At 41.1% G+C, this 17,682-nt stretch overlaps 1 protein-coding gene across 15 annotated transcripts in view; it reads right to left on the reverse strand.

The window, feature by feature from the left end:
- Nucleotides 1-6,103: 6,103 nt before the first annotated feature.
- The window catches only part of USP54 (ubiquitin specific peptidase 54), a 110,293-nt gene continuing 98,714 nt past the window's right edge, over nt 6,104-17,682 (reverse strand). For 11 of the 15 annotated variants that reach the window (XM_040606024.1, XM_040606025.1, XM_040606027.1 and 8 more), the window contains 6 exons: nt 17,395-17,587; nt 13,683-15,139; nt 11,199-11,317; nt 9,959-10,099; nt 8,275-8,461; nt 6,104-7,546 (listed from right to left, as the gene is read on the reverse strand). In XM_040606024.1, the coding sequence (XP_040461958.1) occupies nt 6,888-7,546; nt 8,275-8,461; nt 9,959-10,099; nt 11,199-11,317; nt 13,683-15,139; nt 17,395-17,587 (2,756 nt within the window). In that variant the 3' untranslated portion in view covers nt 6,104-6,887. Of the gene's footprint in view, nt 7,547-8,274; nt 8,462-9,958; nt 10,100-11,198; nt 11,318-13,682; nt 15,140-17,394; nt 17,588-17,682 lie in introns of those variants that run through there. The other 4 variants (XM_040606038.1, XM_040606037.1, XM_040606035.1 and 1 more) reach the window with 3 other exon arrangements.

The raw sequence follows: 17,682 nt of genomic DNA on the forward strand, positions 1-17,682 counted from the left end.
CAAAACATCACTCACTTGCTCTGCTTAAAGCTTTCCTTCCCCCGCCCTTATTATCTAGTTCAAACTTTTCCTTCCTTAGCCTTAAGTGATTGCACTTTCTCCTACCATCTGAGACCAAACAATTCCCTCTCTTCATTTATCTTACTACCTTGATGATATTAATAGACTATGATCCAGTCACCTCTACTCACTCTTAAAAATTGAGTTCACTCTGCTTATTGCTGCCCTCCTTTGTGTTCTCTCTCATTTTCTCACAGCCTCCATGAGCGAGAGACTTAACTGACAAAGTATTCAAGGTAAGCAGGTCTAGGTATAGGACCTTCCTAAAAAACAACAATCTTGTTGCTCTGTAGCAGAAATGATGATGTAAAACAGTAGGGGGGTTGTTTTGCTTTTTTTTTTTTAAAAAAAAAAACAGAACTTTGATGAAGCATGCTGATCCACAAACATGATGTTCTACAGATCACAGAAATCCCAGTAAGCGATTTTAAAGCAAACTGTGGGAAGAACAAACCCACAAAAGGCAGAGATACAAAGGCTCGGTTGCTAAAGAGTACATGTGCTCTTTTCTTGCAAACACATCTGGCCATCATTACCAGATAGCAGAAGTGCAACTATGCCTTCAACTTACCTCTCTGCATCTTTCCCTAAGCTACTGAGACCAAACATCATTAAGTATTAGTAAGAATTAACTGTTCCATTGGGACTGGGCAGCTTAAGAAATGGTTGAACAAAAAATGACCCTCATAATTGGAAAAACTTAACAAACAGTTTAACAAATGCAGAAAAGGATATCCCAAAACAATCCCGCATAAGAGTTTAAAAGCTTTTCTACTACATATTTTGCCACAGTAACTTTGTATGCAACTTAAAAATTACAAGACCACCGGAGAGATGTGAGCTTTTCCCCCCCATAAACTATGAGAAGATGTTATGAATTGATTTTCTGGTCTGCACCACTGAGCTCTTCATATCAGCAACATCCTTGTGTTCAAATCTTTAGTTTATTGAGAAAAATCAGTTGAGACACACACACATACCTTCCTTTCCCCCTTCAGATGAGTAAGGTGTCATGAACACCTATTACATCTGCTACATTAAATAGCTTTTTTTAAGCCTCTAAGGGCAGTAATCAAAACCAGTCTACAGCACTGAAATGTTTTTTTAACATCGAGGGTTTTTTTTAATCTATCTGGAGATAAACTAGCTGAACTACCAAAGCAAATGGTCAAATACCAATGGGCATTGTTTCATCTGATTAGCAACAATTAATATATAGGGTCATGAACAATTAGTTATTTCTCCTTAAATGTACTTAAAATTACATGCCTGATTTCTAAAAACTTGTAGCTGACAGTGGTAGTATAATGGCAACTTACATTTGACTGATATATTTTATACCTTAAATAAAAAAATCACTCTGCACCTTTACAAAAGGGGAAGTTTAGTATGCTGTGCTGGAACCACAGGAATCTGAAAGCGAATTATTTTCAAGAAATAAAACCTGTAGTTCCATAGCAAGCAGAACCCAGAGATTTTTTCAAATTGTATATAAGCTATGATAGTATGTTATACATTTTTTTCTCTCTCCTTGTATCTCACAACCCAACACCTTGTCAAGCAAGAGAAGTACAAATGTGCATTTGTTAGTTAAACCAGCCATACATGCAGCATTCCTGCCAAGTACTTCAAGGTTAGTAAGTCAAGATTTGTAGATCAAAGCAAGTTGCTTGCGTACAGCTACCTTTTACTCTTCACATAGATAACCACACGTTAACACGCTCATGCTTTAACATGCTGCAAGCTACTTAAGGCGATCTGGAATAGTTTGGTGGGTTTTTTTCGCAATTAGCAGTTCTGTTCTTGGAACTCCCTTAATTGACAGTCATGTAACAATTAACTGGTATAAATTTTGAGTAAATAAACTGGAATGATTGATGACCATAGACTGCCATCAAAACTACTTTATCCAAGTAGTAAAAATTTTAAGCTAAAATTCAACACTATTAAATCACTATTAGATTTATTACTGAAGTGCAGCTTTATTGTACTCACTTTTCTCATGTATTCACATTTAAAATTATTTTGATTAGTGATATATACACACATAAAGGTTCTCAAGGCTGTGATTCACTGGTGATTCATCTGGGGCTGGGCCATCCCAAACTCAAGATAACCCTCCTTCAACAAACCTAATGTAAGTTAGTTTACAAATAGACACTTGATCTTCTTATTCATGAGCATATTCAGCGCTTACTCACTTAACAAAGAATACTGAAACGATTCTAATTTGATGCCAATAAGGAAGTTTGGGTTTCTTCAGCTGAACTCATCCATTTGCATACGATTCCATAAATATGTTTGCAAACATAATTCAGTGTTCTAAAGTGACTGTATAGCTGGTCTTAGTTGGTATTTTTCCATTAATCAAATAGCAATCTTAAAAAAATTTCCAAGTTTGTTGCGTTTTTTTTTAAGGATAAAAAAATCCTTCAATGAACGAGAAGAATGATGCAGATAGAAAATAATTCCAGCAGTAGTACAAAAGGATTAAGAAAATTATTAATCTAACATGCTTTTTTAAAAACATTTTCTGAAACTTTAAAGGTAACTCCCATCAGCAACAGTAATGGTGGAAGAACCATCACAAAAGGAGCATTACAGATATCTAACTAGGCTTGAAAATGTTCTGGACTATGCAGTGCTAAAATGCTAGAGGCAGTAAGCACAGATGGATGGAAATCTCCTACTTTTGCTTTTTGCCACCCATAGTGCTAAACATGAGACGCCACAGTGGTAGAAGACTCCAGAACTTGAGGCACTTGTAAAACCCAAGCACAATTTTATCTTTGCCCTAGCTGTCACAAACACTAACTTAACCTACACTGTTTGCCCGGTGTCTGTCTGTTTATACATACAGCTGTGCTATGTAAGCGTTTCTGCAGTTTCCTTTACCATGGCACGAACATTATTAAAGACTCCTGTAAAGCACAGTGCCTACTCTCTGCACCAGTCAATCTTCTCTTCTCAAAAGCTTCAGCAGCAGGCTGGTCCAAGGACCCTCCCTGCACGGGAACCTATCCATTAAAAGGAGGAACGAAAATCCAGACAGACCAATTACTGAGTGTTCTTTGGAAAGACAGCCACATTTGAGTGAAGAGATGCAACGCACACATTTTCTTTCAATTCGCCTTCCTCACTTATCCATCTGTTCCTTCCCATTCCAATCCACCCTCTCTCACCCTTGTCTTTCTCCCACACCCCTACCCTGGCCCTGGCCCCAAATTATAACGGACACAAACCTTGCACAGACTGCCACTTGTCTGGAAACCTGCCTACACGTGACACATCCTACCCCAACCATCACCGGTAAGCCAATTTCAGCAATGATAGCAATCATGGAAAAAATCAGGGAGACTGTTCCTTCCCTCTTCCCAAATTCCCCATGTTTTAACATAGGTGCAGCTGCCTTTTGTTTAGGAAGGACCAGGCACTTACCTTGCACTTCTGTAGCTCACCTCTCCGAAGCAGCGTGCATTCTGGCCAACACGCTAGTACTGCACACTCCAGCACATGCTCCATTTGAACAAACAAAGCAGGTCCAAGTATGACTTCTGTAAACAGTGTGCACAAACTCCATTGCCTTCAAGAGAAGGAACTGCACTAGGCAGGTCCTTTTCTATATCCAGAAGGATTGTATTTACACAATTGCTAGAATACCAGGTTAACCTTCCTTTTTTTATTGCTCTGTTTTGCCCCCTACACAGCTGGGTATAAACGTGTTATTACAAACACACCGAGAGATCATACAAATATAGGGAATAAGAATTTTCTTTTTAGGAGAACTGAAATTAAATTATTTTAAAATGTAAGTATGAGTGTGTGTGTTTCATTTCACTTAATTCCACCCATTAACCTGCTCTGCAGCCAGCAACAAATACTGCATGAAGAAAGCCCTGCTTATGTTACATCAAATCTTGCAAACTTTATTATAAACTCTTAAGAAGGAACACTGTTCCAAAATAGCTCCTGAATTCCTTGTGGAAGCTCCCTCGCTCTTCTTACAGGCAACAGTGAACTTTAATGAGCTATTAAACTAATACATAACTGATTTTTCTAGGGTTTAAATATCCAGTAAGTATCAAAGACATGTTAGCATAGTCAAATGAATTACTAGGTAAATACTAACTTACTAACCTCACCAAGACTTGCAGGCACAAGCTACAGGTGAAGTACAGGTATTTTTCCAGCTTCACATTTCCTCCCATGTTAAATATATTGCTGAATCTACTTGAGTTTGCTTCTATTCCGATATGCTACCATACAGCTTGGCATGGAGATATTTTGGAGGTTATGTCCCAGCTTCTTTTCAGGCCTCTGGCTGAGTTCATTTCATAGCCAGTAATTGATGTACACGGGATATTTACAAACCTGGCAGCTAGAACCGTGGTAATGGAATAAAAACAAGACTGCCCTTTAAAAGAAAAACCGGATACCGCCAACTATTAAAACAAGTTGCATCAACTCAGGGTTATTCTGCAGAGCCTTATGGAAGTGTACTTCCTCCTTTCCAGTAGCTAGGGTTAGAAGAAATAAAAAATAAATGCAAGCATGCACATTTTCTTAATTTTCAAATGTTTCATACTCCAATGTTGATTTTTGAAGTGGTGACTTTGTACTTTATTTTGGAAGATTATTTTTGTAGATAATTGAGTTCGAGACTACTTAAGCTTCACTCCATTTTTTAGAGCTGTAGCAAAGCAAAGTGTCAAATACTTACCCATGTCCTCATCTGCATCCTGGGGCTACTGTAACTTTCTCTACCTGCTGAAGGCAAGAAAAAGCTGAAAACAAAGAGGGGCCACTTGTGCCAAGATTCCCTTTACTCCAATGGCATTGTTCTACCAACGAGAGAGAGAGAGAGAGAGAGAGAACTGCAACAGGAATATTTCTGTCCAAATATCCACCTCTGCATTGCAGTCACTTCCTGAAATCGTAATTTCTACAGCTAGAAACTTAGCAGTTGGCTATGCCATGTCCATGTGCAGCCAGAGAGACTAACAATTCCTATCTGCTGGAAAACCATAATTAAATAGTTGGTTCAAGTAAAAATAGTACTCCATTGTTTTATATTTAGAAAACAAGTAAAAAATTAGTACTGTTGAAAGTTTCATGTTATTAACATTGAAGTAGTCAAAAGTCGGCAGGGCTTTTTTGGAACGGAGGGCTGGAAGAAGAGAGTGTTTTATTGTGGTCACCACTGTTAGTGGGGGCAGTTAAGTACAAAGAAGCACCCAACATAATCCCAAACATAAATCACAATTCAGCACGTCATAGTTACATGAGATTGTAACAACAGCAGACATAACAGAAATTATTTAGAAACAAGAAACTTAGAAGTTACATTTATTAAAATGAATGAGACTCAATGAAAAAATTCAATGAGACTGAACAGCAAAAACCGATGAAATTCCATCAAGCACTGAGGTGCAAAACGTGAAATTGAAACGACGACCCCCAACACCTAGAGCAACAGCCAGAGCAGGTCACCAAGGAGTACCATGCACTAGAGGGCAGCCAGGAGCTTCACCGGCCGGCTGCGCTGGGACCACCGCGCTGCACCCCCCCTCTCACCGTGCGCATTAACGGAACCTTCCACGTGCTAAAACAACTCCCAGCCTCCACACCTGAAGGCATTGCAAGAGCAGGAGCGCAGCTCTTACTAAAGTGACACTTCTCACCACGCCACTCATTTCTAACGACACTTTTGTATGAGTCCCATCTGTGTACACTACCATCCTGCACATATTCCACAGTCTTCCCTCCAACAAAGAAGTCTCAACATCCTTTTCAAAGGTCCCTTAATTAATGTCCATTATGATGTTAAAGTTAAGCACAGTAGTGACAAAATGCATCAAATCTAGGGATAAAAATTAGTCCTGCCCTCCAATCTAACTACATATTTATTACATAAACTTTGTTAATGAACTAGAATGAACAATTAACTGACATCTGTTAGCACATAAGGAAATAAATCAGCAGTTTCAGGCCAACTGATGAGTAAAGCCAAACAGCAAAGAAAGTTCATACGCAGACAGGTAAATAGAACTATTTTCATAGATTTATTTGAAAAATACTTACAAAAAGCAAGTATGTTTGACACTAAAATAGTTAAACTTATTCTGTGTTTACATTGGTGTAATTAAGCGTGCAGCATTAACAGTCTTTTCTGTTTGAAGCATTGTTAGTTTGCCTTAAGGAAGTGGGGAAAATTCTGGTTTACTAATGAACAATGTCTCCCTGCCACTTCCTCAGCAGCAACTACAGCTGTGATCTCCGCCTGAGATCTCAGCACACTGTAAAACTGGGTTTGCTTTACTAACTGCCACCCTGCCAAGTACAGATTTACTGGAACCTGGAAGGTGCGTCAGTTGGGCTTTTTCCCCTAGGAAGGAACAGGAAAGAGGAAGGACAGGAAAAACAAAAGGATTGGGGTTTTATGTGAAGAATTTACCAAAGCTGCATTTGATGAAAAAGAAGTCCTTAAAAACGTCCTTTTGTTAGTGGCCGTCCTCCTTCAAAACATGCACATACTTCCGAACTTACCCGTAAACCAAATCCCCTGAAGCTCACCATTCCCATAGCACTTTTTTGCTAGGAGAGGCCAGGACTAGAATATCTAAGGTTCCCCATCCAGACAGCAGTTCAGTAGTGTCAGAAATGAAATACAGTGCAATTAGTTTCCACATACTGTATAGCTACATTTTAAGACAAAACTGGCAGATACTGATGGAAAGAGTTTGCTGTCTCCATGTAATCCACGCTCTGGCAACAGCTATAGTCTGTTTGCAGCGTGGTTTATTAGGGCACATGGAGTGGACAGGATCTCACCAGCCATTATTTTGCATGGTGCCAGCAGCTGCTGCTGCTCGAGCCAGCATATTTCTGTGTGCCTCTGAAGCAGAAGAAAATGTCCCATCCATCACATGCACTGGCAGCATTCGTCTTCTGCCAGGCTGAGGCGTGTAGCTGTTCTGTCGCCAGTCGTCTTCTGGGGGCATATCGACTCTCCTTGGACCTGGAGCCTTAGCGCAAGAAGGAGGCACAGGACAACCTTGAGAGGCACCAGGATCCCAAGAAGGCTCACGTGGTGTTCTTAAAGTGCTATAGTCTGTGCTGGCTGGCAGCCTGCAACTGATGGCATACGATTCATGCATCTGATGTTGTAAAGGCTGCTGGAGGAAACCTTCCTGTAAACTCTTGCCTGGCTGGCCAGCATGTTTCCCCCAAAGCGTCGTTCGTTTATCCGGTAACGTGGCTGTTTGCCTGGCAGGGTAGCTCGCGTTCAGCCAACGGCCAGAGACACTTGATGCTCCACCTCCTAAATGCAGATTAACAAGAGGCTTTTGCCCCTGGGAGAGGGTGCCTTTGGGTGCACAAGGGAGACTCCCACAGCTCAGTGCCACACCGGGGTAGTCTTCACCTTGGAAAGCTTCACCCCTGTCAGGCACAACCAAAAGCTTTTGGATGATGTTGTTCTGATCTCCTGAGAAGAGGGAGAAAGAAGAAAAAAAAAAAAAAAAAGGTTTGTTTAGTTATATTTTTCCGTTTTATCCTCTCAGAACTTTCAGCTGTGGCCAACAGGTGACAGAAGAAAAACTAAATGTCTACTACATCCAGTTACCGTTGACATGCAATTCTGAATAAAAGCTAGCTGTACCCTTTCTAGCATTCACTTCTCTCATTGCATTTCCACCTTATCCTACCACAGCTGCTGTCACAGACTTCAGATTTTTTTACTAGCCCCTTGTGTCATCAAGGAGAAGCCCAACGAAATATTTCAAGGCTGACAGACCAAACTGGTTTTGATGGTTGCCACAGGGAAAGTAACTCTCATGCAGGAATTGGTTATTTCCATTGGCACAACTACATGTGTGATAGCTTGTTGAAGACCTCTCATACATGTCAACAAGGTGTTGGGTCTAACTGCTACTTTTACACTGAAGAAAACTACTCACAAAAACATCAATACGATTTTACTCAAAGTTGTCATAATGTTTCCATAAAGATTATTCCTTTTTGTTACGTCCACTTTGCACAGAATCACAGAACAACTCAAAAGGGCAGAGGAGAACAACAACATGATTCATCCTTCCAGATTTCTCGAGGAATTCGGGCAGATGGTGAAACAACATCATGAAAGACAAAAATCTGAAGAGTTGTTTTTCAGCAGTATTTCTGATCACGAAGGAGGATGAAAAGTCCTGTGATTACCTGACGGTTTACGTGCCTTGCCCACCATGCTGGGCATCAGTACATCATGGGGTAGGTGCTGCACCTGGTTTGGGTTGTGCTGGGGATCAAAGGGAAACACAGGAGGATCATGGGGGAAAGGAAGGGAAGTGGAGCTGGAAGAACGGTGGCTGGTGTCCACTGGCATTTTCCTCATATTTGGTGCTTCCTTTTATAAAATGAGAAAGGAGAAAAGAACATAAAATGATGAGTAAACACAAAACTGGGTTGAATCAAGCAAAGACAGTGTTGATCCAAGGAAAGGAATGAGTCACTAGAAGAAAAACATGCATCTGTACATGAAAAAGAAACACAAATACAAATTGCATCAATCCAGTAAGGCTCTTATTACAGTGGCGGGCTACTCAGGAGGATCACTTGACAGGAAATATACCAAGGAGAAAAAGCCAAAATGAACACAAACTACACATTGGTTCATAAATGGAATCCAGAGAATGACGGCAAGCCAGCCAGCACGGAGCCACCATGCTACACAAGCCATGAAATAAAGAAGGGTATTGCTGATCCTTCCTCCCTGTTTCCTAGGCAGGCTTTACTGAAAGCTCTGATTCCAGACTGAACAGATTTACCTGTTGCAGCTGAAGTATTTACCACCGCTATACCACTTCCCTCTCTTAGGAGGTACCTATCTCAAAGCAGGGATGGCCGCACGGCATGATAACAAACCATCACCGACCTGAGCCCGGTGACAGATGGCTATGCTCTTGGCTGCTTCTGTAGTGGGAATAAAAACCTCCAGCAGAGAGCGGGAAGGTCTTGGACAGCTAGAGGCTTTTAATTGCTTCTGCCAACACCTCCAGGTATGTGTTAAAGCCCTCAACTAAAAAAGCATGCTGGAGGAGCAAAAGCTGAGAAGCTGACCTATTCTTAGCTAATGGTACACAGCAGAAACAGAATCAAACCAACCAGTCTAAATAACTGATTTTGCAATTGAGACTCTTCTACACTTCCTATGCAGTTGATTTCAAATCAAAACTTAAGCACGGTTTGCAAAAAAATTCAAGCCAAGCCACACCAAAATTTGCCATTATATCTGGCTGGCTATGTTGCCAAACACAATAATCTGTTACTGTTTTCCTCACTGGCAGTTTTAACTTGTACCTAAAACTACTTAACAGAGATAACAAAGAAAAAAAAAATCAATCTGTTTTTAATTACTTCCTGTATGTAACTGACTGCATGTTATGTACCAAGTCTTGAACTGTCTCTTCTTTACGCTTACTTTTACCTTCTAAAAGTGCTACCTGCTGAATACATCCACAAGATAGCAGAAACTTTCACATTGTTAGTGTTGTCTTTTTAAAATTATAGGTGTATAAGAAGCTTTCTTGAAAATACTCTAAGCTGAAGAAACTGTTTATACTGGATGTCTTTGTGTACTGACTAGTGATATTAGCTCACATGCTTACCAGCTGCAGCAGGTACTACTCTGCAATGACTCTTGAAGAAGATGGCTTTTTTCCTTAAATAAAAGCTCATCCTTCTTCCAGAAAGAGGACAGAAGTTCACAAAGACAAGCTTTCATCACAGCTTATTATTCAGTTGTCTGCCATCTTGTTTGTTAACTACTAAATGCAGACAGAGAAAACAGCAACCCTACACACAGATGATGGCTCTTTGGAAACCTGCACACCATTCTACTTACAAAACTGTGAGAAGAGACCAAGGTCTCTTCTCTGTTTGAGATGACTGTCCCACTGAGGCTGCGAGCAATGCGACGGAAATTCTCTGCACTGTACATTTCCTCCTCTTCTGGTTCCCGGCTACGTTCTCTGGTATATGTGACCTGCAGACAATAGCACACATTTCAGAAAAGCTTCTCCATGATCTTAATTTTGTATAACAATTATAGAGAAGCCATCATTATAAATCTAACAGACTATGTTGCGATGAAATTCCATGACCTTTTCTTCATTCAGGTACTACCTCGAAAACCTAAAGCAAATGGGTCTGTTTGGATCCGGTGATTAAAAACATCGTTCCTTATAGTCTTTCTTCAGTAAATATACACTGATTGTGTAAGTGAGATTCACTCTTTTATAGCTATCTAAAGCCAGGACAAAAAGTCTCTACTGGGATGAATCTATCTAAAGGACTGACTGCTGCAACAGGCATCACTGGCCCTGTGTGCAGCTGACAGCCATCCTATGACAAACTACTACAACCTTCTCATAACCGAAAAAACCCCACCTAGTATTATCTCATGAGGGCTGGAAGCTTGATAATCTTCCCAGGAGAAATGATTATTCCTTCCTTCTTTTCCTCTGTTCTATATAAGCAAGACCATTTAAGCTCCCTTTAATGAGTATGGAAGTACTATAGGAAATGTCATTTCCCCTTGAAAATACTTGTACGTTTTCATGTACAGGCACTGATATGTAACTAGCTACCAGCTATTTAAACAGTTTCTCCTCAGAAAAATAAGAAGAAAAAGCATCTTCTCCCATTCTAAGGAGACCAACTCTCAACTGTAGCAAATGCCATATTAGCCCCCGCCGTCAAAATATGCAGTGACACTGTTAAAAAAACCCCAAAAATAGTCTGTGGCCCCTGCAAGTGGTAACATCAAGAAGCAGTTATGGTAAGTTGTGATACAAGGCAGCTCACATCAGTATGTTCAAAGAGACTAGATCTTACAAGTCTTCAGGGATATGTTCCTCAAAGTCAGAATTTAGATAATTTGATTGCATGCAAACTGCATGTAGCATAAGTCACTCACTTTTTAGCCAATTAATCCTGAGTTAGACTGCACTTAAAATTCTCTATAACATTAGTATCAATGATCCCAGTACCTTTTTCATAACATATTCCACTTCTCCCATTTTTTTCACTAGCACAGGCCAAGCTCTTTCCACTCTAGCACATCTTAAGCAACAACACATCACCTTGGAGACAGAAGAGACAGTGGATCCACACAGACTGCGCTCGATCTCTGCTGTCGGGGTTTTCGACAGACCCATGCCAGCTGTAGCATACAGCTTCCTCGCATTCAGGTTTGCGGAGACTGGGAAGGAAAATGCTATGGTTAAATTCAATGCTTGATTGCATGTTCTGGCACACGTCTGACTCCAGCAGCGACAAGTGGACTGCACACACAGAACAAGAAGCCCTCAGAGATCCTTTGAACATTAACACAGAAGCTAACTCCCAACATTTCAAGGGGAGACAGTCCATCAGGACACTCATGCCTGCTTCGCGCGCCTTTTTGCAGGTTTTGGGGAGCAGTTATTTGCACCATTTAAGAGTTAAACAATTTTAACTGCACACCGGCACTTCCTTGAGGCAGAGGTGAGATAGTTTAGGGGGCCTAAAGGGACAGAAAATCAGCTACCAGGAGCAAGTTACCTAAAGTTACTTGGGATAAACAAGACTCATCAGCTTTAAGTTCCCCACACATTCACCTGCTTGTTCCCACCCAATGCTACAGTTTGTCAGCCATTTGTTGTGCTGGTTAAACAGTTAAAAGTGTTATTTTTAACTAAGATTGCTACCGTTACTTCACTTCAGTGCCATCCCCACCAACCAGTTATAATTCTAAAATTTCTCATGGAGTAATAGGCAGCTCAATGGCCTAATCAAAATTCTCACAGGGAATCTCTCTATAAGGGAATAAAGGTGATGTGCTGGTAACGACACCTTTTCTGCATTTCTGGCATCGGAGGATCAGGTCTTTGCTTTAATCTCTGTTGTAAAGCTTCAGGGATGAAACAGAGGCATTTTCACCATGATTCTGAATGCAAAGGTCTGACAAAACCAGTTGATATGGGGCAGAACGCTTAAGCAGCATTTGCAAATGAATAGGTAATCCAAGTTAAAAGTGAGAAAGACCTGTCCTAGACCCACTCTAGTGATTTTCCTCCAGTTCATCACAGTAGATGCACTGGTTCTAACTTTTTGGTTCTATACAGAATTTGCAGAACTTAGGAAGAAACACCTGAACGTCACAGCAAACCAGAAGTAAAGACCTCAAACACAAACCTCACTTCAGAAGAATACCCATATGCCATATCCTTCATCCATGTCATGGGAAAACAGGCAAGAAAAGTGTCAGAATAAGAAACAGGGCATTTGATGACAGAACTCTGAAGGTCCAGCTAACACTAAGGCAACTGGGCTTTATCCTGCTGGATTTCTATAAAGAGCTTCCAAAATCAGTAAGCTAAGCAGGAACACATAAGACCTTCTGATTCAAGTGCATGCAAGAGAGTATCTGACAAGGTTGCGAGTTAAGATCTTGCCTAACTGAAAGAAAACCAAAAGGACAACAAATGGGAAATGGCCACCTTCGGATGTGCCAACTGGTCTGCCCGTGGACTGCAAGACAAGAGTTTCAGAAAAAACCTGAGCTGAATAAAAACCTGCTCAAAGAGTTTACTGCGGTATTCAACTCTGGTCACTGGCCAGGCTTTACTTGTCAGGAACGATGGAGGCTCCACCTCCATGGATGCAGGGCAAAGGAAAACCTGTCTTGTGTGTGTATTGCAATGTATCTCTCACATATATCTATACCTATAATCACTTTAGTATCCATCAAGTTTCAGGCTGCTTTGTGTTTAACCAGAAAATTCATAACTCTAATGCTGTGGCATGGATTATCAAGAAATGTGCTTCACTTGTGCTAAACAGAGAATCAAGGCTGCCCTATCTCATGCACGAGATTAGATCAGCTTAAGTGGAACCAGACTGCTGTCATCAGACTCTAATTAAATGTCTCTAGCAACAGCTGGATGTTCTCACCAATAGCAACAGAATCTGTTTGTTTTCTTTCAGCACCAGCTAAGCCACAAGGTCTCAAGGATTTTAGTGCATACCATGTCCTCCCAGTGCTGCTTTCACACATAATTTTCCAGAACTTAAAGCAGGCAGTCCTTAGCAAAACACACCTTCAACTCCCACCAATCTGGAAACACTTTTTGAAAGTTATTCCCCTCAGCCAGGTACAGACCACATTCTCAAATACAATACAATCAGTTAAAATTCACAAATGTGGAGAACATTAACTTCAGGCATAGAAACAGTTTAATAAATTCCAAGGGTGATGCAGGACTTTCAAACAGCAAAATTCAGCAGCCTGACCTCAGCAGCTAGCTCCCTACTTGAGAACAGGATCAATTATTTCCGTGTTTCTCTTAACAGATGTTGCTCTCCGTTTGCCAAGACCAACAGCTACCCTGCAGCCTCCCCAGGCAGTGCTACTGCACTGCTTCTCCACCGACAGTTAGGACGTTTTCAGAGTCCACAACCTGAATCTTTCTGCATCTGTACACAAATTCATGCCCATTTAACTAAACCGATTGGAAAAATGTCTCTTCACCTACATTGGAGTACACAGGCAGGTCAACCAAGAAAAACAGCTGCATCGTTCTTACCTGATTGGTCAAATGGATACCTAGCACTGTCCTGTCTTCCCAAAATAGGCCTAGCGGCCTGAGATGCCTGCAGACTAGTCTGATAGAGGGATTCCAGTTCTGAGAGCTCCTGTTCTGTGTCTTGATTCCACTGTGGATGCAGATGCACTGGGATCCTGCTCAAGTCATCTCCAACTGCTCTCTGATCAGAAAGGGCTGGACTCCTCCCAGGTACAGGAAGCCATTCAGCATTCTTATTAGCCTTCTGAGAACTGTAATACCTAGTAACATTATCCACCCAACGGTCCACAGGCATAGAGGCAACCATGCTACTAGTAGCTCCATCATCCACCTGTTTCATTCCTCCATCATGACAGTGCCTTTCCAGGTAGGGTGCAGGGTCTGCTATATTCTGTCCACCTCTTCTACACAGTTCTTCACTGTGAGAACAAATACTCTTAGAAGCAACATGTTGGGCACTAAAACCCTCCAAAGAAACTACCCCGTCCCTAATATCCACAGTTGAGTGCAATTTTTCAGAAGACTGGTTTTTGTTTTCTTGGTTTTGATGGATTAGCTGTCTGTAACCAGAGGATGAAGGGTTGATGAAAGATTGTTGTGTTAACTTTGCAGACTTCTCATCCTGACACACTGCAGCAATCCAGCCTTTTTCATGAGTACCTTTTGTCTGGGAGACTGCATGCATTTTCTGAAACTGCTCTGCCAAGGAGCGAACATGTCCCTTTGTACTAAAAGCCTCAGATTTGTAACCTTCTGCTGTGCCACATTCATCCTGTGAGGGTAATAAAATCTCATGGCTGTTTGCTCTGGAGTACTTATTTGTTTTCTGTAAAGGATCCAAGGAGCACTGCTGTGTAGGGGATGAAGTTGAAGGGGTCATTGCATGATAAGCCCCTAAATGATCAATGCTGGGCTGCACTGGAGAGCTTGCAAGTTTGGAACAAGGACTGTGCTGGCTGTCCTTTTCAGGAGATGCTGCTTGTAGTGGATGTGGACAGGGAAACAGTGTAGGCAAAGAGCCAGAGTTTACTGTGTTAGCCTTGGATTTGTACTGAGGTGTGAGAACAGGCGTTATGTTATGAACCTCTTCTAACTTGCTGCTACTGCAGCATTCCCTATAGTCTTTTGGCCCTGCGGCTGTGGTGTCAGCAAATTCCACACTATGGTGGGCATCACTCTCAGTTCTCGCAGACCTCTCTGCCAACCCTTGCCTATAGGGAAAAGAGGGAACTTGGTCATGAAAATCAGCAGAAGCAGACTGGAAGTTTGGAGAGATCCTGTTGGATGGACTGCTTTCAGAAGGGGGCAAGGAGGAAGACTCTGGATATAATGATGAGTGCAATTCATGGCAGGAAGCAGGTGGGTGGAAGAAAGAACTGGACCCAAATTCCACTTCTTTGTTGGGTTCCAGTGGTACCTCCTGGCTCAGCAGTACTTGGAGCGGGCCAGTCTGTTCACTAAAACACACAGAAGGGTAAATGATTAGCAGTAGTCATTGCTTACGTTTATCCCTAGGGTACAGAACTTGCACTAGGTGACATATACCTCAACACACTTCCCTTTGCTAACTGTATGCTGATGAAGACTTTGTTAATTCTGTAGATACATACATGTTAGTCCTTTCTTCTAACCCTGATTACCTACAATAACTGATCTGAATCCATTTCCTATTTTTTAAAGAGTATTTTGCTACAGTTAGGCTCTATATAAAGTATTCTTGTACAGCAGCCTAGGCACTTTAACCAGCAGACTGAGCGTGTAGGTAGGGATAACTGTAAGAATAGTAAAAATAGCATTTATATAAAATAAAACAACTGTCTCCAACATTAACACCGTAGATACTTTTTTAAATTACTTTGGACACGTTCATGATCTGAACATGAACTGACAATACTTCCATAAGGTCCCCTCTCTCCAGGCAACTTCATGAAGAACGACTTGACAAATGGAAGGAACAGGTCAAAATTTCTCTCATGTCATCTTTGTATTCTGATCTTTGAGATATTTATCCAACACATTAAATAATAGTTACATGTTTAACTTTATTTTGTAATAATCTGTATTTTAAGTATACTTCTAAAAAAATAAAATTTATTCTTTTATATACCTATGCAAGACAATTATATCCTCGGGTCATACACGCCCTTGGCACTTTTCTGCATTTAGTTAGCATTTTAATATGCAGACAGAAAAAGCAGTACCAAGTCCACGTGCCTGTGAGAAAATGACAAGCTACAAACAACTCCAACAGAAACCTTAAGGGAACTGCAACATCATTGCTTTGTTTCCTTCCTGAGATGCACAGAATGAAAGTTATCATGAAGATCTAGTTGATATGTGAAGCAGAATGACCTTCTCTGTGAGTAATCGTAAACTTTGTGCTGCCTACAGTGCTGTTTATATCAAAGCAAGAGTACAGAACTCTGGTTATGAACAGATTCTGTTCATTGGCTGCAATATTAACATTTGGTGGGATAGAACTTTTTGCAAAAGTAATGTTATTTTCACAGAGCAGCAGTGATCAAGTTCAGCATTAACAAAATCAGTTTAGAAAAGTTCCTTTCTTTCATTTTCTTAGAATCTGTCAAAATGCATAAACTGGGGCTCTGCACTTCTGTAAAATAAGATATAATGGACTCCTGATTGACAAAAAGATCAGCCCTCATTACATATAATTCTGCTACTCCAGGAAAAGAAAAGAACATTATGAACTATAGCCTGGCAGGTGCCCAAAATAACTGAGTTTTAGTATATAGCTCTATGTGAAATTTTAAAAAAAGGAAAAGAGAAAAAGGATTCTCATCTCATACTCCATCTAAGCTTCTGGTAATATAATATGTAAGAAAGGGGAGATGGAAGAAAAGTAACTGTTCAAGAAACAGCCTAGAAATTGGATAGGGATGGTCTAGTGCTAGGAGGGAATGGCATGGGAAGAAGGATTAAGCTGCATGCTGAAGAGGGTAGGAAGAAAGGATCAGTTACAGCAGAGTTAATTATGCTATAGTTAAAGTCAGTATGGAAGAAGGAATCATGAAGAGACACTGAGGCGGCTGCTAATCCAGGCTACAGGATGCTGGCAAGCACAGAAAGAAAATGAAGAAGGACAGAGCATCAGGGAGAGTAGTCAAGGTGACAGGATCAGGATGTGGATCCACGAGTTGTACCAGTGCACCACTAGAGAAGTGGACTAGAAAGAAAAGATCAGCATACTTGACACTTTTCAAACTACAGAGCACTAAAACACATTGGGGTTGCTGTTCCCAATATAAAAGCAATTATAGTAAGATTTTTCCTGTAGTACACACTTTTACTGACAGAGTCCTGAAACTGCTCCTGATCATGAACAATTGCACGTTTCATCCTAACACATACCCCCTTTTTTAGCCAGGTGGTTGTCTGCTGTATTCTTTCCCTTGGTGCATAAAACATGGATGCTGCCAGGAACTGACTGCTACAGTTCTCTGTCACAGATCACATTTTGAACACGTGCACATCAAACTGTTCTATAAAGACTGGGGCGGGAGGGCTGGGGTGGGAAAGGGGGTAGCTGACCATCTTACAATAGGGTTAAACCTAAAGAAGGAAGGAATAGGGAGCAACACTGTACGATTTTGACTATCCAGGGGAGTATAAATAGTTTGTTATTTCTTTCCAGACCGCACTGCTCATAGACGCAGCTCAGATCTGGGTCTAGGTGATATACTTGGACTACCTTGTAGACTGGGCCATGGTGCCACCCTGCGGTGCGTGGCAGGTTGGCGGCGGCAGCGGCTGCGATGGCTGTTGGTGCTGCATGCGATCCTGGAGGCTCCGGGCTTTTCGGATACTGATTTGCAGCTTCTTATCGACTAGGGCTCTGCTGTGAGTGCTAGCGCTGGCATCATGCATGGCAAGTCTTAGTTTAGCTAAAATGCAAAAGAAAACATAGCAGAAAACAAACAGAAAAAAGGAATAAAATTGAAAAAGAAAAAAAAAGAAAAAAGATGCAGCAAGAACATAA

Source organism: Falco naumanni, chromosome 9 (assembly GCF_017639655.2).
Source record: "Falco naumanni isolate bFalNau1 chromosome 9, bFalNau1.pat, whole genome shotgun sequence".
NCBI lineage: Eukaryota > Metazoa > Chordata > Aves > Falconiformes > Falconidae > Falco > Falco naumanni.